This window comes from Acomys russatus, chromosome 25, assembly GCF_903995435.1.
Source record: "Acomys russatus chromosome 25, mAcoRus1.1, whole genome shotgun sequence".
In the NCBI taxonomy this organism is placed as follows: domain Eukaryota; kingdom Metazoa; phylum Chordata; class Mammalia; order Rodentia; family Muridae; genus Acomys; species Acomys russatus.
Window position 1 is genome coordinate 13,376,094 of NC_067161.1, and position 25,226 is coordinate 13,401,319.

The 25,226-nt window shown below is 44.8% G+C and overlaps 1 protein-coding gene and 1 non-coding gene across 4 annotated transcripts in view; one reads left to right on the forward strand and one right to left on the reverse strand.

Moving 5' to 3' along the window:
• The window catches only part of Axin1 (axin 1), a 59,008-nt gene that overhangs the window by 686 nt on the left and 33,096 nt on the right, over positions 1-25,226 (forward strand). For all 3 annotated transcript variants that reach the window (XM_051168432.1, XM_051168430.1, XM_051168431.1), the window contains exon 2: positions 3,035-3,993. In XM_051168432.1, coding sequence (XP_051024389.1) covers positions 3,116-3,993 — 878 coding nt within the window. In that variant the 5' untranslated portion in view covers positions 3,035-3,115. The remainder of the gene's footprint in view (positions 1-3,034; positions 3,994-25,226) is intronic.
• Positions 8,964-9,105, reverse strand: LOC127208860 (small nucleolar RNA SNORA48). Its single transcript, XR_007833130.1, has one exon. It is a non-coding gene; the product is annotated as a small nucleolar RNA SNORA48 (small nucleolar RNA).

A 25,226-nucleotide genomic window follows, 5' to 3' on the forward strand; every position in this document is an offset into this window, starting at 1 on the left:
TTCGAGTCATCCCTCAACCCCTGCGAAAAAAGTGAAGTAGGGCTTAGGAAGAGCAACCCAACGAGGGCACTCTATGTTTAATGCTGTGGTTCGGCGTGCCAGATACTCAGTTGTCCTGGTGTTCATCCCTTGTCTGGTTAATTAATGCCGTATTTACCTTCCTCCAAAACAAAACAAGCCCTTAAAACCGAAGTCCCAGAGCGCACGTTTTCAATGGGGCATGAAGAAAATAGGAAAGAAAAAAAAAAAAAAAATCCACCAGCTTTCTCGGGATTTTTCTCAGCTCACCCTCAAGCTAACTTTCAAAGAGTTCTTATTATGTGTGTACTCCTCCCTCTTACTCTCACGTGTTTCTTTACTCACAGGCTGTTTTGGAGAACATGGAGTCCAGCTTTACCTTAGAGAGGCAGTAGTGCTAGCCAGTTTCAGTTTTAGAGCTTTATTTCAGGGATGAGAAAGTATATGAAGCTCAGGAATTTCGTTTGATTTTCCAGCAGGTGTTGACTTGTCCTACATCTTTCAGAGAAACACAGTGGGCTCTATATTGCTCGTTAAGACTTCATGTGATGGGGAACTGGATTAGATATGTGATATGGGAGCCCTGACCTTTTAAGAATATAATCAATGGATAGTTAGTAAAACGCTAGTCATGTTATTACTTCCTCGTTCAACCTAAATCATAAGTTTGGAAGTTATCCTTGAGCATAATAAATATATGCACATATATACCCAGGGCTGTGTGTTTTGACAGTGTCAAAGGGCATTTTAAATTTGATACCAGACTTGTATATTACCTTTATGGAGTCACTTTACAGGTGATGGTTACAGATTTGAGGCTAGATTTGGTGTTATGGGCATTGGACTCTTAACAGAATTTTCATAACTGCTTTATGTGTGGCATTTCTGTGTGTGCCTTAAATGCTAGGTGTCCTCTGTGGGAGCCCAGGGATTATTGGAAATTGGGCTCTTTCAGTGTTAGTAATTTGTGGGACTGTTCATGTCCAGGGCCAGGAGGCCTGGACTACAGTTCCTTTTTTTTCTGTGATGATATCCTAGATAAGAGCATAGTGGACACGATGGGCTGGTGTGGTGTTTCAGACATCCAGGGTACTTGCTGCATACACACAGAACGCCCAGAAAGTGACTGAGGTTAAAGAGAGGTGCAGGAGGTCTATGAGCAGCAGGATCCAGCAGTCATAGGGGCTGTGACCTTAAGAAACAGGCTGGTCCTGCTGAGGCTTAGATTATAGCCTACCTAAGAAGTCATTAGCTGCAGAAATGTCATAATTGTGACCCATCTTTTATTTGTACATGCCTCTTCCTTCTAGCCATTAGTAATCTAACCATCAGCATTGTTAGCAGCTGAAGTGTGTGTTGGGTCAGAATGAGCACAGGATGGATTTCATGAAGTCAGGGCTCAGCACTGTGGAGTGGTGACCGGGGAGAGCCACTCCCTTAGTTTTGGTTGTTGATGAGCATTGTGCTGTTTTTGTTTTGGACAAGGTCTCTTGTAGCCCAGACTGGCCTTCAACTATTTTTTTCTTAGTAATTTATTTTTATTTTATGTGCATTGGTGTTTTGCCTGCATGTATGACTCTATGAGGGTGTTTGATCCCCTGGAACTGTTAATAGACAGTTGTGAGCTGCCATGTGGGTGCTGGGGGGATTGAACCTGGGTCCTCTGGTGCTCTCAACCACCAAGCCAACTCTACAGCCCCCTTTCAACTCTTATGTAGCCAAGAATAACCTTGAATTTCATACAAAGGTATACACCACTACTCTCAGTTTTATGCAGTATTGGGCATCTGGGGATGAAACCCAGGCCTCAAGCTTGCTAGGCAACACTCTTGAGTTACATCCCCAGCCCATGACCTTGAATTCTTGATCAAGGTCTTGAACTCCTCCTCTCATTCCCAAGTGCTGAGATTATAGATTTGTGCCAATACACTGGCTTTATTTATTTATCGAGACAGGTTCTCATTTTGTAGGTTAGCCTTGAATCAGGATGATCCTTCTGCCTCAGTCTCCTGAGTGATGGGGATTACAGGCATGAACCACCATGCCTGGCTTTTGTTTTAAGGATTTATTTTGTGCCATCTGGCTCACTTATTGTTCTAGGTATCTGACCCTGCCATATGCCTTGCTCCAGCTCATTTTTAGCTGGGACCACTTGGGGCTGTGTTGCTATCTCTCTCTTTGGATAGGTTGAGACGCACTGCTAGAGCTCCTGTGGGATGTAGCAGGAAGGACCAAAGACAGCAGAAGTTCCTATCCAAATCTGAACTAGTTCGGGCCCTTTTGTATAACAACATAACAAAAACTATAGTTCCCTAATCTCTAAGAGTGTAGGTGGTACGGCCTTTATTTGGTAGAGCTAAATCGTATTTCCTGTATGCTTCTTTATTGAGAAAGTAGACTGTGTTCTTCTGTCGCTGGTCCATGTTGCGGAAGGTAGCCTGTGATCAGTTGATCTTTTAGCTGTTGAGAGTTGGAAGGACATCTTGCTGTGTGGCATGCCAAGTATGAAAAGTGATAGGGCAGACAAGAAATACAGAGACTGTTAAACTTGGCATGTCCCTATCCACCTGAGGATCTGCAGTGTGCCTGCCTCTTGGTTGCTGAGTGTCAGTAGGGCAGGTGAGGTGATTTTCTTCATGTATGAGGGACCAGCTTACTGATGCTGGCAACTGGGGACAGAGAGGCACCTTCCTTTTTCTAGTTTTCCTGTCCTCCAGATAATCATTTCTTTAGCCAGGATGGGTGATCTTCAGGCCTCACCACTGAAGACATCATCCCTTGAAGGAGAGATGCATGATCCAGGCTTTCACTTAGTGAGAGAGTCATCCTTGTAAAAGTTTCCAGAAACTGTATTGATAGAGCAAAACTTGAGGCCAAAATATGTCTCTGCTGGAAGTCTGCACTGAGTCTCTGCTCCAAGTGGGAGTGGGAGGGCATCCCTGCACATCTCAAGAGAACCTCTGGTGTTTCCGTGGACCACCTTTCCTAATCCTTGTCCTCTTAATGGTTTCAACAGGACAGATTGATTCCCTTGGGAGCTGTAAGTACTGAGGTATTAGGGTGCAGCGCTCATTGTTCACTGACGCAGAGTCCCAAAATGAATGTCCAGGAGCAGGGTTTCCCCTTGGACCTCGGAGCAAGTTTCACCGAAGATGCCCCCCGGCCCCCAGTGCCTGGAGAAGAGGGAGAACTGGTATCTACTGATACGAGGCCTGTCAACCACAGTTTCTGCTCTGGGAAAGGTACCAGCCATAAAAGTGAGACCTCAACAGCTACCCCAAGACGTTCAGATCTGGATCTTGGATATGAGCCCGAAGGCAGTGCCTCCCCCACCCCACCATACTTGAGGTGGGCTGAGTCACTGCATTCCTTACTGGATGACCAGGATGGGATCAGCCTGTTCAGGACTTTCCTGAAGCAGGAGGGCTGTGCTGACCTGCTGGACTTCTGGTTTGCCTGCAGTGGCTTCAGGAAGCTTGAGCCCTGTGATTCAAATGAAGAGAAGAGGCTGAAGCTGGCAAGAGCCATCTACCGAAAGTACATCCTGGATAGCAATGGCATTGTGTCCAGACAAACCAAGCCAGCCACTAAGAGCTTCATAAAGGACTGTGTCATGAAGCAGCAGATTGATCCTGCCATGTTTGACCAGGCACAGACAGAAATACAGTCTACCATGGAGGAGAATACCTATCCTTCCTTCCTTAAGTCTGACATTTATTTGGAATACACAAGGACAGGCTCAGAGAGTCCAAAGGTCTGCAGTGACCAGAGCTCAGGGTCTGGGACAGGGAAGGGCTTGTCTGGATACCTGCCCACTTTGAATGAAGATGAAGAATGGAAATGTGACCAAGATGCAGATGAGGATGATGGCCGAGACACTGTTCCCCCCAGCAGGCTCACCCAGAAGCTGTTATTGGAGACTGCTGCCCCGAGGGCCCCCTCAAGTAGACGGTACAGCGAAGGCAGAGAGCTCAGGTGAGTTTGGCACAGGGTGTCCATTTTCTATACACACCTCGGAGACCTGGCAAAGGAGCACGGGAAAGGTGTTGGTAACAGGTGGCCTTGTTTTCAAACCCAACTGAAATCTCTGCTGCTGCTTTTGTTGAGTTATGGTTTTATTTCCTACTTTGATGCCTTCATTTGTGTCATTAGACACATTTTTATACTTACAGCTTTGAGATGCAACAAACAATACTTGCCAGTTGTAATCCCACCTACTTGGGAAGCAGAGGCAGGAGGATCAAAAATAGTGTGTTACTCTGGGCACGATGTAGAGATTCAAAATGGAAAGGTGTAGGGGTTTAGCAGAGTTCCCTTCTTAGTAACACGTGGACTACTAAACATCGGGCTTTGTGAATTATTAGAAGTCATAATGCTTACACTTTTGAGCACAATACTAATGTCCTGCATAGAATAAGGACCTGATCAGAGATCCTAACCCTTAATAATGGGAGGGGAATACATTCAATGCATAGAGAATTCTAATTACTTATTTTTATTTTATACTTACTTATTTTATGTACATGAGTGTTCTGTATGTATGTGCACCATGTGGATACCAGATGCTCACAGAAGTCAGAAGAGGGCATCAGATCTGAGATTGGAGATTATTCTCTTAACCTCTGAGCCACCTCTCCAGCCCTTGAGATACAGTCTTACTCTTAGCCCAGGCTGGTATTGAAATCAGCAGTCCTATCTCTCAGCCTCCCAAGTCCTGAGATTATAAGAGTGTGCCTCCATATCCACCTACTACCCACAGTTTGTTTGTCTTTTTTTGCATTTTACCTATATGTCTCTTTTTGTGTATATGTGCATATAGCAGTGATCACATGTGAAGGCCAGAGGACATATTGCAAGAGTCCGTTCTGTCCTTCTACCATGTGGGTCTTGGGGATTGAACTCTGGCAAGCTTGGCAGCCAAGCCATTGATCTGGCTTTTTCTTTTTTTCTTTTAATTTATTTATTGTATATGAGTGCTTTATCGACAGAAGAGGGCATCAGATCACATTACAGATGGCTGTGAGCCATTGTGTAGGTGCTGGGAACTAAACCCAGGCCTTCTAGAAGAGCAGCAAGTGCTCTTCTAAGCCATCTCTCCAAACCCTCCTCCTCGACCTTCCTTCCTTGTTAGTTTGTTTGTTTATGGTTTTTCTGAGACAGGGCTTCTCTGTGTAGCCTGGGCTGTCCTGGAACTCACTCTGTAGACCAAGGTGGCCTCGAACTTAGAGATTTACCTGCTTCTGCTTCCCAAGTTCTGGGATTATAGGCATGCACCACCCACCTGTTAACTTTTTTTAAAAAAAGATTTATTTATAATATATACAGTATTCTGCCTGTAAGCCAGAGGAGGGCACCAGATCTCACTATAGATGGTTGTGAGCCACTATGTGGTTGCTGGAAATTGAACTCATGACCTTTGGAAGAGCAGACAGTGCTCTTAACCTCTGGGCCATCTCTCCAGCCCCCACCTGCTATTTTTTAAATCAGTATTTTGGATTCTTTCTGGAGGATGAGACAGTAGTGGGGCAGTTTCTGTGTAGTTAGTTGTTAAAGGGTTCAGAAACTCCTGGTGGATGTGCGTGGAGTTCCAGAATTGAACCTTTTTCCTTAGTGGTGTCATTAGTGAATGTCAGTCCAAGCATGCTCTGCTTGTGTGTGTTCAGATATGTGCAGCTTGAAGAGCAGCAGCTGTGCTCTTCAGAAGTGACCATAGCTTTCAAACTAGTTTCTTTCTTTATAAAAAACCCTTTTACATTTATTTGTGTGTGTATGTCCACCACAGGTATGGTGGGGTGGGGGGGTATTGCTCTCAGATTGTGGCTTGTGTGTGTGCACATGTGTAATAACAGGATTACTTGTAGGAGTCAATTCTTTTGGGCGGGAGGGGGGGGGCGTTTCAAGATAGGGTTTCTCTGTGTAAAACCCTGGCAGTCCTGGAAATAGGAGTCAGTTCTTATCTTATGGGTTCTAGGAGTGAACTCAGTCATTAGGCTTGGTGACAGCTCCCCTTCCCTGCTGAATTCACTTGCCAGACTAAGCTTTACTATCCTTATAGTTATATAGGAGACTTGTTTGGCTAGATTGGTGCTTGTGGTCAGAATTTGTGTTTCCTGTTTATTTTCCCAGAGCTGATTGCTAGAGATGTAGCTTACCATTAACCCCAACCTGAAAACCTTTCCCAGTTGCTAAGATGGTTGAGTGCTTAGAACAAGGACTGGGCTGGGTGTGGTGGCTCAGGGATCCAATCAAGTGAGTTGTCAAGAAAGGAGGTTCATTGAACTATAAAGAAAAACAGTAGTCAGCTATGGTGATGCACACTTTTAATCCCAGTACTCGGAGGCAGAGGCAGCCAGATCTATGTGAGTTTGAGGCAGAGTGAGTTTCAGGACAGGTAAGGCAACACTTTAGTTTAAGAGACAGTTCAAAGCTGGGCGTGGTGGCGCACTCCTTTAATCCCAGCACTCGGGAGGCAGAGGCAGGTGGATCACTGTGAGTTCAAGGCCAGCCTGGTCTACAAAGAGAGTCCAGGATAGCCAAGGCTACATACACAGAGAAAGAGAGAGAGAGAGAGAGAGAGAGAGAGAGAGAGAGAGAGAGAGAGAGAGAGAGAGACTGTTCAAAGTTACTTTTTATTCATTGTCATTATTCAAGGCTATTTACTTAGCAAGATTTTTTTTGCAAGATTTCTTTTTTAACGTTTTTGTGATTCTTTGTTTTACATCATGCACCCCAGTCCCACTCATCTCCTCATCCCCTCATATCCGCCCTTTATTCTTGCAGCCTCCCACACCACCAACAGCAAAGTGTAGAAAACATGTTGTGAAAGCTGTAGTATGTCACACTGTGTCCCACAGTTTAGCCCTCTGCTCATACATCTTCCCCTGCAAAGTCAATGAGTCATTGTCTTGTTCGAGATCTCTGGCTTCTGTGACAGCATCAGTATTGGATTCTTAGGGAGACTCCTCCTGGTTATCCTGTTGTTACCCTGTGTCATGGAGATCCTGCAGCTTTGGGACAGAGACTGGCCCTTTCACATGTCCCAACCATTCGAAGATGATATAGATTTTGGGGTGGGCCGATTAAGGGTTCTGCATCTGGGCTTGGGTTGTCAGCCTGCTTGCTTTCCCTTGTCAGCACCACCAGGGTGAGCGCTCCAGTACTGCCTCTGTTTGGTGCTGTCATTGGCAGGAGGCAGGGTCAGCTCTCCTGCTCTTATGTCCTTGGGGCTGGCTCATCCATAACCATGCCTCCAGTTCCACTTTGCTGCTCAAAGTACTGAGCCTGCTCTTCCAAGTATTGTAGTATGTGAGAGGCTGGGCCAACTCTTCCGGTCTCACACCCTTGGGGCTAAGTCACCAGTGCCTTTGCCATCAGGGCCAGCTCCACTGTATTGTCCAGGTGAGGTGCAGGGCCCACTTTCCTGAGTGAGGCCCCTAGTGATGGGCAGGGATAACTCTCCTGAGCTCATGACCTTAAGGCCAGTTTTCCCTACTGCTGGAAGTGGTGAGGGAGGTGGACATCACCTCTACCCTTGTGCCACCCACAGCAGATGAGGGCAGTGTCAGCTCTCCCACACTCATGGCCTTGGGCTGGCTTACCCACACCCCTGCCACCAGGGCCAGCTCCACTGTGCTGCCTGGGCGAGGTGTAGAGCCAGCTCTCCAAAGTACCACATCCAGTGAGGGGCAGGGCCAGTTATGCATAGGCCCTGGATAGTCGCATGGTCTGCGGTGGCTCCTTCATCCAGGGACATCCTCATGTTCTCTAGTGGTAACATGAGCCATGAACGTTGACACCAGTCCCCAATCCCTGGCACTGCATAGCCATGGACACAGACATGGCCCTCAGTGGTACCTTAGGTTAGGACCTCTCCATAGACCCAGATGTTGGGGCTGGGCACTCAAAACAGCCTACTACCTACCCTGGAGTCTCCAGCTCCATCTCTCTTCATAATGCTCAAGCTGCTCCACTTCTCTTTCTCTCCCATCAGACCACCACATACTTGTACATTGTGTTAGCTTCTGCTGCAGGTGGGTGTAGAGAAATTTTAATTCAGAATATTGCTGCTCTGGCAAGAGACCACATCCAAAGACCTTCTAGGTCTGTGTGATGCTGCTGGAATATTGATATGTTTTTAATCCCACGAGACAGAGGCAAGCAGATCTCTGAGTTCAAGGCCAGTCTAGAACAGAGCAAGGAAAGAAAAGCTTAGGTCAAGGTGTGGTGGTGCACCTTTTATCCCAGCATTCAGGAGACAGGCATACAGATCTCTTAGTTCTAGTCAGTTCTGTTGAGGCTGTTTGGTTGAGTCCGTGAGTTGCAAGACAGTGCAGTTGAGTTGAGTTCGTGGAATTCAGAGACAGTTTTTCCAGGACAGTTGTACAGAGACAGGTTGCAGAGAGAGAGAGAGAACAAGCTAGACACAGGTGAAGACAAAACGAGCCAGAGAATGAGAAGGAGCCAGATTAGAACAGATTACCAAAGTTAGTTTGAGGCCAAGCAGATCAATTCACTCAGAAGCTGAGTGAGAGAAGCCAGTTTGAATCAGTCAGCTTGAAGAGGAGTTTTGAGCAAGACAGCTGAGTTGGACCAGCCAGCCAGAATTCAGAAAGAGCTATAAAGGGTGAGTTTATTAAGCATTAAGACTGAGATGCTGAAAACATTTTAGGTCTAGATTAGATTATATGGAGGCTAGAAGTTTCTAGGACTAGGTTAGTAGAGGCAGTAAGCCTTGGAGACAACAATTATAGTTGCAAGATACTTTTACAAGTGGGTGCCTGGGTTGGGTAACATCCTTGCTGCGTGATGTGACTTGGCAGCAAGTGGGTGTCTATGGCTCCCCTGTACTGTGTGCTGGAGGACAGGTCTGTGTGTGGCACTGCACTCTCAAGTCTCTGTCTTTCTTCTCCCATGCTGTGCTGCCTGGATTTGGTTTGATTTAATCTTTATGAGACATAGGCATAAAACAGTTTGGGCCACCATGTCAGGCATCAAGCTAGGATAAACAAAGGACTGCCCTGCTCTGCTCCTGATTTATATAAGAACAATATTGCCAACAAGGTGTCTCTTTGCCCATTGCCAGGGATTACTTAGCAAGATTTTAAAGGATAGTTTTTTTGTTTTGTTTTTGGAGACAAGGCCTCACACATCTCAGGTTAGCCTCAAAAATTCCCTATGTAGCTGAGAATGACTTGAGCTTCTGAGTCTCCTGCCTCCACCTCTAGAATTCTGGGATTACAGGCATGGACCAACAGTGTATGTAGTAGTGAAGATTGAACCCGAGGCTGTGGGTGTTGACAGACATTTGACCAACTGACTACATTCCCTTTTGGTTGTTGTTGTTGTTGTTGTTATTGTTGTTTTTGAGACAGGGTCTCTCTGTGTAGCCTTGGCTGTCCTGGATTCGCTTTGTAGACCAGACCTTGAACTCACAGTGATCCACCTGCCTCTGCCTCCTGAGTGCTGGAATTAAAGGCATGTGCCACCATGCCTTTACTGGCCTGTACTGCGTTCTTGTACTTGTGATTGTGAGTCTAGCCTTTAATGGCTGAACCATCTCTCTAGCCCGTGAACTACATTCTTAGAATTTTTTTTTTTTTTTTTTTTTTTTTTTTTGAGACAGGATCTCAGCCCTCCAACTTACTGTGTAGCTGAGGATGACCTTGAGTTGCTTATCCTTTGCCTTCCATGTGCTGAGATTACTGGCAGGCTCCACCACACCTCGTTTTCCAACATGTCTTGTTGACTGTGGTATTTGTTCATGTTTTTTGTTGTTGGTGTTAATAATCTAATTCAGTTGTTGGTAGCCATTCTGCCTTGGCAGGAGTTGACCTTCCTGTCCTCTTGTGTCATTACATGTGCAATGGTGATTTTCTTTTTTTTTTTTTTTTTTTTTTTTTTTTTTTTTTTTTTGGTTTTTCGAGACAGGGTTTCTCCGTGTAGCCTTGGCCATCCTGGACTCACTTTGTAGACCAGGCTGGCTTCGAACTCACAGCAATCCGCCTGCCTCTGCCTCCCGAGTGCTGGGATTAAAGGCATGCGCCACCACGCCCGGCGCAATGGTGATTTTCTTTCTTTCTTTTTTTTTTTTTTTTTTTGTGATTTTCATATAGATGATTTGAGGCGTGGTTCTGTCAAAACTGAGAAGGCATGACACTCTTGCCTGAGAACAAGACTGACTAGTCTTGACTGGGTTGTGCACTTATTGTGCTCGTGCATCATTTCTTCTTGTGAATGTCTGTCTGTCTTTCTTTTTTTCGAGACAAGGTTTCTCTGTGTGTATCCCTGGCTGTCCTGGACTCACTTTGTAGACCTCGAAATCATAGGGATCTACCTGCCTCTGCCTCCCTTTCTCCCTCTCCCTCCCTTCTTCCTTCCCTCCCTCCCTTCCCTCCCTCTCCCTCCCCTCCCTCCCCCTCCCTCTCCCTCCCTTCCTCCCTCCCTCTCCCTCCCACCCTCTCCCTCTCTTCCTCCCTCCCTCTCCCTCCCTTCCTCCTTCCCTCCCCCCTCCTCCCTCCCTCCCCTCCCTCCCTCTCCCTCCCCCTCCCTTCCCCTCCCTTCCTGCCTCCCCCCTCTTTCTTTTTCTTCCTTTTAAAAAAGATTTATTTATTTATACAGTACTCTGCCTGCATGTATATCTGCATGCCAGGAGAGGGCATTAGATCTCATTATAGATGGTTGTGAGCCACCATGTAGTTGCTAGGTCTTGAACTCAGGACCTGGATCTCTCCAGCCCCTTTTTCTGTTTTGTTTCTGTTTTTTGGAGACATGTTTTTGTGTGTGTGTAGCCTTGGCTGTCCTAGAGCTAACTCTGTAGACCAGGCTGGCCTCAAACTCACCTGCCTTTGCCTCCCTAATGCTGGGATTAAAGGTTGTGTGCCACCACCAACTGGCTGTTTTTGTCATTTTATTTATTTATTTATTTATTTATTTATTTATTTATTTTTGAGACAGGGTTTCTCTGTGTAGCTGTGACTATCCTGGACTTTCTTTGTAGACCAGGTTGGCCTCAAACTCACAGTGATCCACTCTGCCTCTCAAGTGCTGGGATTAAAGGTGTGTGCCACCATTGCCCAGCGTTTTTGTCATTTTGAAAATAAGGTCTCTCAGGGTCTAGCCTAGGCTGGCCAAGAACTTGCTACATAGCCAAGGCTGATCTTGAGTGTCTTTCTCTTCTGTCTCTACTTTCCAGATCTTGAGATTTTAGGTATGTGCCATTACACTTGACCTCTTCTTTCCTTTTTTTTCTTAGATTTATGTATGTATGTATGTATGTGTACAGTGCTGTGCCTGCATGTATACCTGCAGACCAGAGGTGGGCATCAGATCACATTATAGATGGTTGTGAGCCACCATGTGGTTGTTGGGAATTGAACTCATGACCTCTGGAAGAACAATCAGTGCTCTTAACCACTGAGCCATCTCTCCAGCCCCCCTGACCTCTTTCTTGTTCTTTGTTTTGTTGCTTTTTAGAGTTTTTAAGATTTGGCCGGACTGCCGGGCGTGGTGGCGCACGCCTTTAATCCCAGCACTCGGGAGGCAGAGGCGGGCGGATCGCTGTGAGTTCGAGGCCAGCCTGGTCTACAAAGTGAGTCCAGGATGGCCAAGGCTACACAGAGAAACCCTGTCTCGAAAAACCAAAAAAAAAAAAAAAAAAAAAAAAAAAAAGATTTGGCCGGACTATCTGGGTATGCTGGCATACACCTTTAATCCCAGCACTCGGGAGGCAGAGGCTGGTAGATCTTTGAGTTCAAGGCCAGCCTGGTCTAAATGGCAAGTCCAGGACAGCCAAGGCTACATAGAGAAACCCTATTCCCTATCTCAAAAAACAAAACAAAACAAAAAAGATGTGGGGTGGGGTGGGGGTGGGAAGGGGTTGTCCCAGGCAGATCTCTGTTTGTTCAAGGCCAGCCTGGTCTACAGAGCAAGTTCCAGGATAGCTAAGGCTACACAGAAACCCGAAAATTTTTTTTCTAAAGATTTATTTGTTAGGGTGGTGGTGGTACAGTGTCTGCAAAGTCTACAAAACCAGAAGAGGGAGCTGGGTACTCTGGAGATGGAGTAATAAGGAGTTTTATGAGCCACCTTACTTGGGTGCTGAGAACTGAACTTCAGTCCTCTGTAAGAGCAGTACGCATGGTTCTTAATCCTGGAATCATCTCCCCAGTCTTTTCTTTTCACAGGGTCTTGCCTTGTATACCTGGCCAACCTGGAACTCATTTTGTAGACCTTCAAAACCACAAAGATTCACTTGCCTCTGCCTTCCTAGTACTGGGATTAAAGGTGTATGTCCACCACACTTCGGCCTCTTTTTCCTTTTTGAGATAGTCTTTTAAAAATTTATTTATTTATTTATTTATTAAATTAAAAAAAATATTTTTATTTAATTTTTAAATTTTTGTGCATTGGTGTGAAGGTGTCAGATCTTGGAGTTTCAGGCTGCCATGTGGGTGCTGGGAATTGAACCCAGGACCTTTGGAAGAGCAGACAGTGCTCTTAACCACTGAGCCAACTCTCCAGCCCCCCCCCCCTTTTTTAAAAGATTTATTTATTTATTATTTATACAATGTTCTGCCTGTGTGTATACCTGCACACCAGAAGGGTGTATTAGATCATGTTATAGATGGTTATGAGCCACCATGTGATTGCTGGAAATTGAACTCAGGACCTTTGGAAGAGCAGATTGTTCTCTTAACCTCTGAGCCACCTCTCCAGCCCTTGAGATACAGTCTTACTCTTAGCCTAGGCTGGTATTGAAATCAGCAGTCCTATCTCTCAGCCTCCCAAGTCCTGAGATTATAAGAGTGTGCCTCCATATCCACCTACTACCCACAGTTTGTTTGTCTTTTTTTACATTTTACTTATATGTCTCTTTTTGTGTATATGTGCATATAGCAGTGATCACATGTGAAGGCCAGAGGACATATTGCAAGAGTCCGTTCTGTCCTTCTACCATGTGGGTCTTGGGGATTGAACTCTGGCAAGCTTGGCAGCCAAGCCATTGATCTGGCTTTTTCTTTTTTTCTTTTAATTTATTTATTGTATATGAGTGCTTTATCGACAGAAGAGGGCATCAGATCACATTACAGATGGCTATGAGCCACCATGTGGTTGCTGGGAATTGAACTCAGGACCTCTGGAAGAGCAGACGGTGCTCTTAACCTCTGAGCCATCTCTCCAGCCCCTTGATCTGTTTTTCTAAGGCTTGATTGATTTCCACAATGTTTTTTTCTGTTGCTGATTTTCATTTTTCAGACATATTATTTTGGTTTATGTGTTTGTGTATGGTTGGAAGTGTATGCATGTGTACTACATGTCGGAGGGTGTCCTCAGAGGCCAGAAGAGGGTGCTGGATTTCTTGGAACTAGAATTACAGCTGGTTGTGAGCCCGGTGTACCCTCTCTTTACCTCCCACAGTTTTAACAGGTATGAATTAGCGGGATCCTGGCAGTTTGCTGAATGGTTTGGCACTCAGGCCAGGAATTGTGACACACTAACTGGCAGGCTTGGGTTTTGCTCTCCTTGGTAGGTGATCATGGCCCACAAGTGTCATTTGATGTTGGTCTGCATTTCCTGACAGATCTTAATGATCATGTTTGAAGTATACCTTGCCTTTTGCCTGCTGGTTTTAACTCTTAACTTCCCAAATGCACTCTTTTTTTCTTTTTTTTGGTTTTTTGAGACAGGGTTTCTCTGTGTAGCCTTGGCTGTCCTAGACTCGCTTTGTAGACCAGGTTGCCCTTGAACTCAACAGAGATCTATCTGCCTGCCTCTGCCTCCCGAGTGCTGGGATTAAAGGCATGTACCACTGTGCCTGGCCCCAAATGCACTCTTACATTTATGTTTTTGTTTTTTAATTTTATTTATAACATATACAGAGTTCTGCCTACATGTATGCCTGCACACCAGCAGAGGGCACCACATCTCATTATAGATGGTTGTGAGCCACCATGTGGTTGCTGGGAATTGAACTCAGGACCTCTGGAAGAGCAGACGGTGCTCTTAACCTCTGAGCCATCTCTCCAGCCCTATGTTTGCTACCCTTAACCATTCATGCTAGCTGTGTCCTTCCCTATACATCATAGATAGAGTCTCTTGGATCTTTTTTAAATGTCCTTCTGGGGCTAGCCCAGTGGTTTACTCCTGGTCAAGCTTGTTTGCTGCTGCCATTGACATTGAGTGGACTTCAGATGCTATTCACAGCAAGAGCAATGTGATGGTTTGGCTGGGTTCCTGTCACTTAGCTCTGTCCACTCAGAAACAAGAGGATCTTTTAGACATGCTGACTAGCCCTTGCTCTCCAGCCCTCTTGGAGTTTACCTGAAGATCTGCTAGACTTGTCTGTCAGTTTATTGAGTATTTCTGGTAATGGCTTAAGACTCAACAACAACAACAACAAATAAAAGAAAAACAAGTTTTTTGTTTATTTGTTTGTTTGTTTTGAGACGGGGTTTCTCTGTTTCACACTGGCTGTCCTGGACTCTCTTTGTAGATGACCTCAGAATGAGAAACCTTGAGCGTTCTCACCCTTGGTAGCTGGGTAACTCCCTGGCCCTTTAGGAACTTACACCCCCCACCCCTCCACCCCTGCCCTGTTCCCATTAAGAAATGTCTGGCATAGAGGCCATTGAGTAGCCCTGGTGTTAAGTTCCCATGGGATGTACTTTTTTGTTTTGTTTTGTTTTTTTCCCCGAGGCAGGGTTTCTCTGTGTGGCCTTGGCTGTCCTGGACTCACTTTGTAGACCAGGATGGTCTCGAACTCACAGCCACCTACCTGCCTCTGCCTCCCAAGTGCTGGCATTAAAAGTGTGCGCCACCATGCCCGGCGGTTGCTTTTTTTTAAATAATGTATTTAATTTTATTTTATGTATACTGGTATGAGGTTGTCAGATTCCCTGGAAGTAAAGACAGTTGTGAGCTGCCATGTGGGTGCTCGGAACTGAACCTGGGTCTTCTAGAAGAGCAGTTTTTAACCACTGAGCCATCTCTCCAATCCCCAGACCCAAAATATTAAAAAAACAAAACAAAACCATTGTCTCATGTCACCCAGACTGTCCTCAAAGTTGTTCTATAGCTGAAGATTACTTTAAACCCTCAGTTTTCCTGCCTCTGTCTCCTAAGTACTGGGGTTGCAAGTGTGAATCATACAGCTCAAGAAATTAAAAAGTTTTTTTTAAAGGTCTTTTTTGTTGTTTGTTTTGTTTTTCGAGACAAGGTTTCTCTCTATAATAGCCCTGGCTGTTCTGGAACTGTCTTTGTAGACCAGGCTGGCCTCCAGCGCACAGTGATCTGCCTGCCTTGCCTCCTGAGTGCTGGGATTAAAGGTGTGCCACACCTCGCCCGGCTTAAAGGTAGTTTTTAAGTGTGTGTGTGTATACCTACATGTGTGTGTGCACACACACACACACATTCAGGGACCTACTGAGGCCAGAGATTTGTATTCCTGGGGAGATGGAATTACAGGCAGTTGAACTGCTTGCCCAACATGAATGCTAAGAATCAAACTTTGGTCTTTTTCAAGAGCAGTACATTCTATTAACTGCTGAGCCTTTTCACCCCTTCTCCTCCAGTTTCATGTGTTGCTGTTTGTATGTGTGACTGCACACATCACATGATGTATGTGCATGTCAGGGAACAGCTTTGGAGTTCCTTCTTTCCTTTCAGCTTTATGTGAATCCCAGGGATTGAGTTCAGAGTGCCAGGCTTGCTCAACAAGTATGTTTACTCACTGAGTCATCTCAGCAGCCCTCAAGAAATATTTTTTTGTTTGTGAATATCCAGTGAAAAATGTAAAGATTATTTCTGAACTAAGTAAATAGAAGAACTACCTTTTCCTTTTAAGTTGTGTTGATGTACTTACATCTTTAATCCTAGCAAAGGCAGAAGGACCTCTGTGAGTTTATGGCCAACCTGGTCTACATAGAGAGAGCCTATCCCACTTTTTTGGTTTTGCTTTTAAGATAAAGATTCTCTGTGTAACATCCCTCTGGGTAACAGCCCTGACTGTCCTGGAACTAACTCAAGCTCTGTAGGTCAGGCTGTCCTCGACTCACAAAGATCCCCCATCTCTGCCTTCCTAGTTACCGGGATTAAAGGTATGCACCACCACGCCCAGTTCCCAACTTGTTCTTATTGCTTTGTTGTTGTTGTTTTGGTTTGGTTTTTGTTTTTTTGAGACAGAGTCTCTCAGTGTTAGCCTTGGCTGTCTTGGACTCACTTTGTAGAACAGGTTGGCCTCGAACTCACAGAGATCAGCCTGTGTCTGGCCCGCTGGGTTCTGGGATTACAGGTGTCCACCACCACACCCGCCTCCCAGCTTGTTCCTTTAAGCTTTCTTATATCAGAAGCGGCAGCCCAAACCCTCCTCAACCACCCATGTCAGTTCAGCAGCACTCCTGGTCCTACTTCTATCTATGTGGAATGGAGTTGGATCCGTATCTCCACTTGCCCTTCTCACTCCTCTCCTGTTGGATCACCACAAGAACCCTCCTGACAAAGTCTTGTTTTCCCAGCTTTACAGTATCAGAGGGGCTCTTGTTTTTTTGCTTTTTGTTTTGTTTTTTTGAGTCAGGGCGTCTCTGTGTTAGCCTTAGCTGTCTTGGGCTTGCTTGTAGAACAGGTTGGCCTCGAACTCACAGAGATCAGCCTGCCTCTGGCCCGCTGAGTGCTGGGATTTCAGGCGTGCGCCACCACATCCAGACCAGAGGTGCTCTTAAAGATACCATCCCTTAGCCAGTCGTGGTGGCACATACCTGTAATCCCAGCACTCAAGAGGCAGAGGCAGGTGGATCTCTGTGAGTTCGAGGATACCCTGGTCTACTGTGAGTCTCCAGGACAGGGAAACCCTGTTGGGGTGTGAGGGAGATACCATCCCTTCTAACAACGCTCAGAGATTTTCAGTGTACCCTAACGTACCTACGATGCTATCTGTACATGCCTATCAAGAGGTGGACTTCCCTGCTTTAGCCAGGCAAAGCTTAACAGTCTGACAGAACGCCATGCATCCATGAAGTACTATGGATAGGGATCAGACAAAGGGGTTGGAAACAAGTCCACTCTTGAGCTCTCAGGACTTGTGATGCTGGTACCTGCTACTGGTTCAGAGGGTTTATGAATGGGAAGCACTTACACAGACTGAACACTTTATGGAGGCTGTCTGTGTGGACCATGCTACATTGGCTCTTACCCACAGCAGTGTTTGAAAAGAGGAAGGTTTATGTATTTGGCACAGGTTCCTGGCATGTGTATAATTTCATTGTGGCATCAGTATGGTCTCTTCTGAAATTAGGCTGTGTCTGTAGGTCAGATGCCTGGAGATTGCCAGCCCTTGTGTCAGTATTCAAACCAGTCACAAAAATTCAAATTTGGTCTGTGCCCTCTGGCTCTGCCAATCTTTCTTTCTTTCTTTTTTTTTTTTTTTTTTTTTAATTTTTATTTTTTGAGACAGGGTTTCGGTGTAGCCTTGGCTATCCTGAACTTAAACTCATAGAAATCTGTTTGCTTCTGCCTCCCTAGTGCTGGGGTTAAAGGCGTGCGCCACCATCGCCCAGCTGCCAATCTTTTTGCAATCTGGGCTTCATATATTTTTGTTTACCATGCAGCTTTTGTTATAGCTAAGTTGTGGGAGTTGGTAGAGAGCATGTTAGTCTGACACTGACAGTTCTTCCTTTAGCCCTGTCCAGTCTATGGCTTTGTTCCCTTGTGGGGGAGGAAATTAGCTTTTCTTTTCCCACTGTATCACCGCTAAGAACACCACTTTGTGAGTCATAACCCTCTCAGAGTTATGAATTCTAAAAAGTGTGATCTGCAGAAACATTCAGGATGTCTCTTTGGTCACTTCTGTGGGACAGGCAGCCATCTGACTTTAAACATCTCCTGTCACTTAAACGTCTTCCTGTGGAGCTTCCCCACCCCAGCCTTCTATAGGTCATTAATAAGTCTAGAAAGAGAATGCAGCTGTTTAGTTGGGCAGTAGAGTCAGCTCTATGCTGCATGTCTCTATCTGGGTGGGTGCTATCCCAGCCAACAGGAAAATCTGACTACTGTGGACCTCTTTTGAGCTCTGTGCCCTTTTAAGTAGTATGAATGTTTTTCTCTTTCTTTTTTCACCCTCTGGTTGGTGGTGGTATTGGTTTTCTTTTTCTTTTCTTTTTTGGATTTTTGAGACAGGGTTTCTCGTATAGTCCTGGCTGTCCTGGGCTCACTTTGTAGACCTGGCTGGCCTCAAACTAACAGAGATCCGCCTGCTTCTGCCTCCGAAGTGCTGGGATTACAGCGTGCGCCACCATGCCCAGCCTGTGGTATTGATTTTCTCCAGGTTGTTACTCGCTCATCTCTAGTCTGCTGGACAGTTTTCTGAGGCAGTTGTTCATGCATCTCTATAGAGCGCTGAGTTTCCCTCTGCTACCCTTTATCAGGGTTAGTCCCCCAGGGATGCTCTTCTGTACTGTTGGCTATGTGGGCTTCTTCCTTATTTCTCTATTTCTCTGGCATGCACGTGGTGCTCAGACATACATGCAGGCAAGATACCCATGTATATGAAATAAAATAAAGCATTTTGACTTAGCCACATTGCTTCATAACTTTAATGCCATCTTAGTACTTGGAAGGCTGAATTCTTCTAGATCGAGACCAGCTTGGTCAAACAAGTGAGACCCCATCTCAAAAAGGCAAAAATAACCAGACAAAACTTTACAAAAGGCCTGTGTTTAATTATTTATTGATTTGTTTGTTTTGTTTGCACATGTACTGATCCTCTACATTTTTGGCAGCTTTCCCCAACCCCCAACCTGGATACAGGGTTTCTCTGTAGCCCCTGCTGTCCTAGAATTCACTCTGTAGCCCCGGCTGTCCTGGAATTCACTCTGTAGCCCAGGCTGTCCTCAACATCAGAGTTTAGCCTACCTCTGCCCTTAAATGCTAGGATTAAAGGCATGTGCCACCAACACTGGGCTTTTTGAGATAGACTCTTTATTTAATTTTGACTGTCCTGGAATTTCATGTGTAGGTCAGGCTGGCCTCAAACTTACAGAGATCCTTTGACCTCTGCCTCTGAGTGCTGGAATTAAAGGCATATGTCACCATGCCTCAAAAGGTATTCTTTTGAGTTGGGCATGGTACTATGTGCCTGTATTACTTGAGCCCAGGAATTCAAACAAAAATCCAACAAACCTGCCAGTAAACATAGCACAGAGACTGAAGCAAGAGAATCACAGGTTTGAGACCATTCTACAGAGTGACTTCTAGTTTGGCCTGAGCTATGTAGCAAGACTCTATCTTGAAAAGTCAAAACCTCCAACCCCCTTCTTCTGCCCCCATACAAAAACAACCCAAAATACACTTTAAAAAAGTTGCATGCAGAGCAGTTAAATATGTCAGTTGGTAAAGACACTTGCTAACAACTTGAGTTTGATACCTACAACCCATGTGACTTGTACAAGTTGCCCTCACCTCCGTTCACTTGCTAAGACCTGTGCATTCCATCCTCCAAATAAATAAATAAATGTAGGCTGGGCTGGTGGTATGCACTTTTAATCCTAGAATTTGGGGCAAATCCTAGAATTTGAGGCTTGCCTGATCTACATAGTGAGTTCCAGGACAGCAAGGGCTATGAGGAAAGACCCTGTCTCAGTAATAAACACAAAAAAACAAAACAGAAAAATGGGGTACCTTTTTTTTTTTTTTTAGATTTTTATTCTTTTAAAGTTTTTTTTCCTTAGATTTTTAAAGATTTATTTATTTATTATGTATACAGTGTTCTGCCTGCTTGTACCCCTGCCGGCCAGAAGAGGGCATTAGATCACATTATAGATGTTTGTGAGTCACCATGTGGTTGCTGGAAATTGAACTCAGGACCTCTGGAACAGCAATTAGTGCTCTTAACCACTGAGCCATCTCTCTAGCCCAGCTTAACATTTTTGTTTCTTGTTTTGAGACAGGGTTTCTCTGTGTACAGCCCTGACTATCCTGGACTTGCTTGTAGACCAGGCTGGCCTGGAACCCACAGAGATCCTCCTGCCTCTGCCTCCCAAGCACTGGGATTAAAGGCCCGGCTCAGCTTAACATTTTTTCAGATGTATTTGTTTTAGTTTTGTGTGGTTTCTTTTAATATAATTTTAGGGATTGTTTTTCCTGTACTAAAGTTAGATATTTTAACAGTATTAACATAATATTCATTACAAACAAACTTAAGTATCTTTTTACACTTAAAAATTAAAAGAATTAACTGGATGGTTGTAGTGTATGCCTTTAATCCCAGTACTTGGGAGGCCAAGACAGGCGGATCTCTATGAGCTTGAGGCCAGCCTGATCTACATAGTTCTAGAACAGCCAAGGCTACATAGAAACTCCATCTAAAAAGTCTAAATAAATAAATAAATAAATAAGAATTAGCCAGAGGTCTGGCAGTGGTGGTATACACCTTTGGTCCCAGCATTTGGGAGGCAGATGCAGGAGGATTTCTGTGAGTTTAAGGCTGTACTGGTCTAAATCTACAAATTGAGTTCCAGAGCAGCTGGGCTACACACAGAAACTGTCTCAAACACACACACACACACACACACACACACACACACACACACACACACACACACACACACACACAGCTAGCCTTTTGTTGTTGTTGTTTTATTATGTAGACAGTGCTTGTACCCCTGCAGGCCAGAAGAGGGCATCAGATGACATTATAGATGGTTGTGAGCCACCATGTGGTTGCTGGGAATTGAACTCAGAGCCTCTGGAAGAGCAGTCAGTGCTCTTAACCGCTGAGCCATCTCTCCAGCCCCCATGTTGTTTGATTTTTTTGAAACAGGGTTTCTCTGTGTAGCCTTGGCTGTCCTAGACTCACTTTGTAGACCAGGCTGGCCTCAAACTCACAGTGATCCACCTGCCTCTGCCTCCCAAGTGCTGGGATTAAAAGCATGAAAGGTAAACTGTATTGCAGATTAATAGGCCAGTTGTTTATCATGAATCATTCTAACTTTGTTCAACAGTAGCTAAAACTTCTGAAGTTCTTGTTATCTTGGTAAAAATGTGCTGTCTGGCTATTGGCGCGACTGTTGGTATTTGGTTCATCCATCAGAAGCTGAATTGAAGTTAAGATAGAAGATATATGTTGGACTCCATTAACTCTGAAGAATACCTAAACATGGTCATACACAATTGGATGAGACATTTTACATAAGAACCTAATGATGCACGCCTTTAATCCCAAGACTCAGCAGGCAGAGGCAGGTGGGCCTCTGTGAGTTCAAGGCCAGCCTGTTCTACAAATCCAGGCCAGTCCAGGACAGCCAAAGCTACACAGAGAAACTCTGTCTCAGGGAGGACAAAACCTAGTAAATGTTTATTTGGATATTCTTTAACAAATTCTATTCTGAAATTCTGTTAGAAAGTGCCACCTTTCTGTTTCAAGTATTAATTACTGTGCTTCACTGAATGATATTTTTAGTTAGGGCACCACTGACCATCTACAGGTGGGTCCTTTTGCCATTACTTGAAATCCATAGTAACTTTCTTTATTCAGACTGGGGTTGGCATGCTCTGTAGTGCCCATGGTTAGTCTGAAAGAAGTCCTCTATGTCTGCATTCCCATCCCCCAGTGGTCAGATCACTGAGTTCTCACTGTTTCTGAAACTGCATAAGCAACCTCTGGTCTTAGATTTTTTTTTCAAAGATTTGTTTGCTTTATGTATATGAGTGTTCTGTCTTCATGTGCGCTTGTACACCAGAAGAGGACATCAGCTTCCAGTATAGATGGTTGTAAGCCACCGTGTGGTTTCTGGGAGTTGAACGCAGGACCTCTGGAAGAGCAAACAGTGCTTTTAACCACTGACCCATCTTTCCACTTAGATTTTTATTTTAGATTTATTTATTATATATATGAGTGCTCTGTCTTCCTAAATCCGTGTGGTAGTGTGGTCTAGGTTAGTTGTCCAGTGGTCCCTCTTTGAGGATTTTGCCACTCAAAAGCGAACATCTCTTGGCTCTGGGGAGCCAATTCCAAGCAGAAGAAGGCATCCTTAAGGTCAGGCACTGTGTACCAAGTCCAGGCTGGATGAAGGGAATTCAAGAGGGTGTGTGGGTTAGGCACAGTGGGATGAATGTCTAACAGCGTGCTGGAGAGGGCACCAGATCTCATAGGTGGTTGTTAGGAATTAAACTCAGGGCCTTTGGAAGAGCTGAGCCATGTCTCCATCCCCCAGATTTTTTGTTTGCTTTGTTTTGTTTTGTTTTTTTGAGACAGGGTTTCTCTGTGTAGCCTTGGCTGTCCTGGACTCGCTTTGTAGACCAGGCTGGCCTTGAACTCACATGGATCTGCCTGCCTCTGCCTCTCAAGTGCTGGGATTAAAGGTGTGTGCCACCAACACCTGGCTTCAGATTTTTTTTTTTTAATTAAAAAATTATTATTAGCTCATGGTGGTGGCACATGTGTTTAATCTCAGCACACTGAAGTATCCTAGCTCGGAGAGGGAGAGGCAGGCAGATTTCTGTGAGTTTGAGGACTGCCTGGCTTACAGAGTGAGTTTCAGGGGAGCCAGGGCTACACAGAGAAAACCTGTCTTGAAAAACATAAACAAACAAATGAAATTATTATTTTATGTGTATGGGTATTTTGCCGACATATATACTTGTGCAGCATGCCTGGTGCCTGCAGAGGCTAGAAAAGGACATTAGATGTTTGTTGGTGGCCATGTTGATGTTGGCCAAAAGTCTCTGAAAGAGCAGATAATGCTTTTCACCTCTGAGCCATCTCTTCAGGCCCTAAGATTTAAAAATTTTGTTTATTTATTTTAAATTGTGTGTGTAAGTATTCGTGAACACCTGAGGGGGCCTAAGGTGTCAGATTTCTAGAGATGGAGTTACAGGAGGTTTTGAGCCACTTGACATGGGAGCTGGGACTAGGCTTGGGTCCCCTGCCAGAGCAGTAAGAGCTCTTAACTGCTGAGCCATCTTTTTCAGACCCCTCCCCCTTTTAAATTTAATTTAATGTAAATGAGTGTTTGGTCTACATGTCTGTATGCATGTACAATATGGCAGCTGGTGGTTTTGGAAGCCAGAGAGAGTCAGATTCCCTTGGAACTGGAGTTACAGATGGATTTTAGTTGCCATGTGGGTGCTGGGAATTGAATCTAGGTTCTTTGCAAAAACAAGTACTCTTGCTGCTGAGCCATTTCTCCAGTCCTGTCGTGAATCTTGTTACACACTTAACCACCTTGAAGTATACTATACGCTGTGATACATGACTGACAAACGAGTGTTCCCTGAAGATGTGTTTCCCAAAGCCTTTTGTGCTTGTGCTCTGGCTGAAAGAGCTCCCTTAGGTGTCTGTGGTTCTGAGTGCTGCAGTTCTAGGTACTGTATTGCCTTGGGGTGGTGTTCAGTGTTGTTGCCCTGGGTGCAGTGTTCCTGAGATTCTGTGCTATGGTGTGCTACGCTCAATGCTGTGGTAGTTGAGTGCTGTGTTGGGTTAGTATTATATATGATACTAGTTGCTGTTCCTGTATATAAATTATCAAACATTCTTTGTGGAACCTAGTTGAGTAGGATTTAACTGGGTGGCATGCCTCTCAAGTTTTGCATGTTATGTCTTTATGCTGGAGTTGATCTAAACTAGTGACCCATTCTGTGGCTATGACTTCTTTCCTGGGATGGCTTTTATTTGAGACAAAGTCTTGTTGTGTAGCCCAGATTAACCTAGGATTTGAAATATGGTCTAGGCTTACCTCAGACTCAACAGAGATCCTCCTGCTTGCTATTACAGATGGCAACTAGCACACTTGGCTTTCTTTTTTTCTTTAAGGTGTTGGGTATTGAATTTGGGGCCTTACTCATGCTAAGTAGGTACACTACCACTGAGCTACATGCCTGCCTTACCCTTAGGATGTCTTTGATTGTGTTCTTTGTTGTTAGTGTTCTCTAATAATAGATATTGCAAATTTTCCCCTCTAAGCCTTCTTTCATGGGAAAGAAGAAACTTGTCTTTCGGTTATGGGTTGTTTTGATAATTTCTTCTCCCTCTGATACAATTTTTTGGATACTTTTGTTCCTTTCCAGTTTACCTGTTTTCTTTCTTTCTTTCTTTCTTTCTTTTTAATTTAGAGCACCTGTGAATTATAGAGCCTGGACCATATGAAATGATGCCCTCTCACCCCTCTTGAGGAAGGGTAGTGGCCCTGGCTGACCTAAAACTCACTATGTGTCTCAGACTGGCCTTGAACTTGGAGCATTTGCCCTCCCTCTGCCTCTTGAATGCTGGGATTATAGGTGTGCACTACAACACTTGGGTCTTAAAACATTTTTTTTAAACATGAGAATTCAGAAGAAGAAGCATGGACTAATCAGAGAAGGTCAGGTGTGACTCCCATCTAACATGAACTTGGTGGTGGAAGGTCATTTGTCATACAAGTTCATTATGAGGTACCTATGAGGGAAGTTTGCACCCTTCTCAGGAACATAGTCTTCTGTGTAGCAGGTGTCCCTACACGAGGCAGCTGAAGTCTTGGTTTATATATACGTGCTTCCCATTCTTGTACAACGTAGTTTCTTACCTGACCCTCTTGAGGACTTTGCTTATTGTAAGAAAATGGGGCCTGGCCATGGCGTTACACTAATTTAGGCCCCCACTCGGGGAGATAGAGGCAGCCAATCTCTGAATTTGAGGCTAGCCTGATGTACATAGCAAGTTCCAGGCCAGCCAAAGCTATGAAACCATCTCAGCGAACTCAGAAAGGAATGTAGAAGATTGGTTGCTTTTCTGGCAGTAACTATTTTCTGGCCACCAGAGGCCAAGGTAAACAGTACACATGGCCTCACAAAAGCAGAAAATAGGAAAGAGCACATTGAGCCCATATGGTTGTTCATTTAAAAGTGTTGCTTCTTTATTGTGTGTATGTATGTGTGTACAGTACGTGTGCATGCATATTTTGTGTTTGTGCAGATGTGCCTATGGAGACAAGATTATTGGGTGTCTTTCCTCTCTTTTAGATATGTTGAAGCACGGCCTCTTGGTTGCTGATTCTGTAGCACTAGGATTTCGGGGGAGGGGGAAATCCCATCCATCTGATGTTTACATGGCTGTTAGATATACAAAACAAAGGCCCCTTAGTGAAAACAGGGCAGTTTTACAACCTTGCAAAGTTAGGGGTCAGTGTTGAGGGCCAGCTGATTGAGTGATTGAGTGAGTGAGTTTTATAACCCTCAACAGAGGT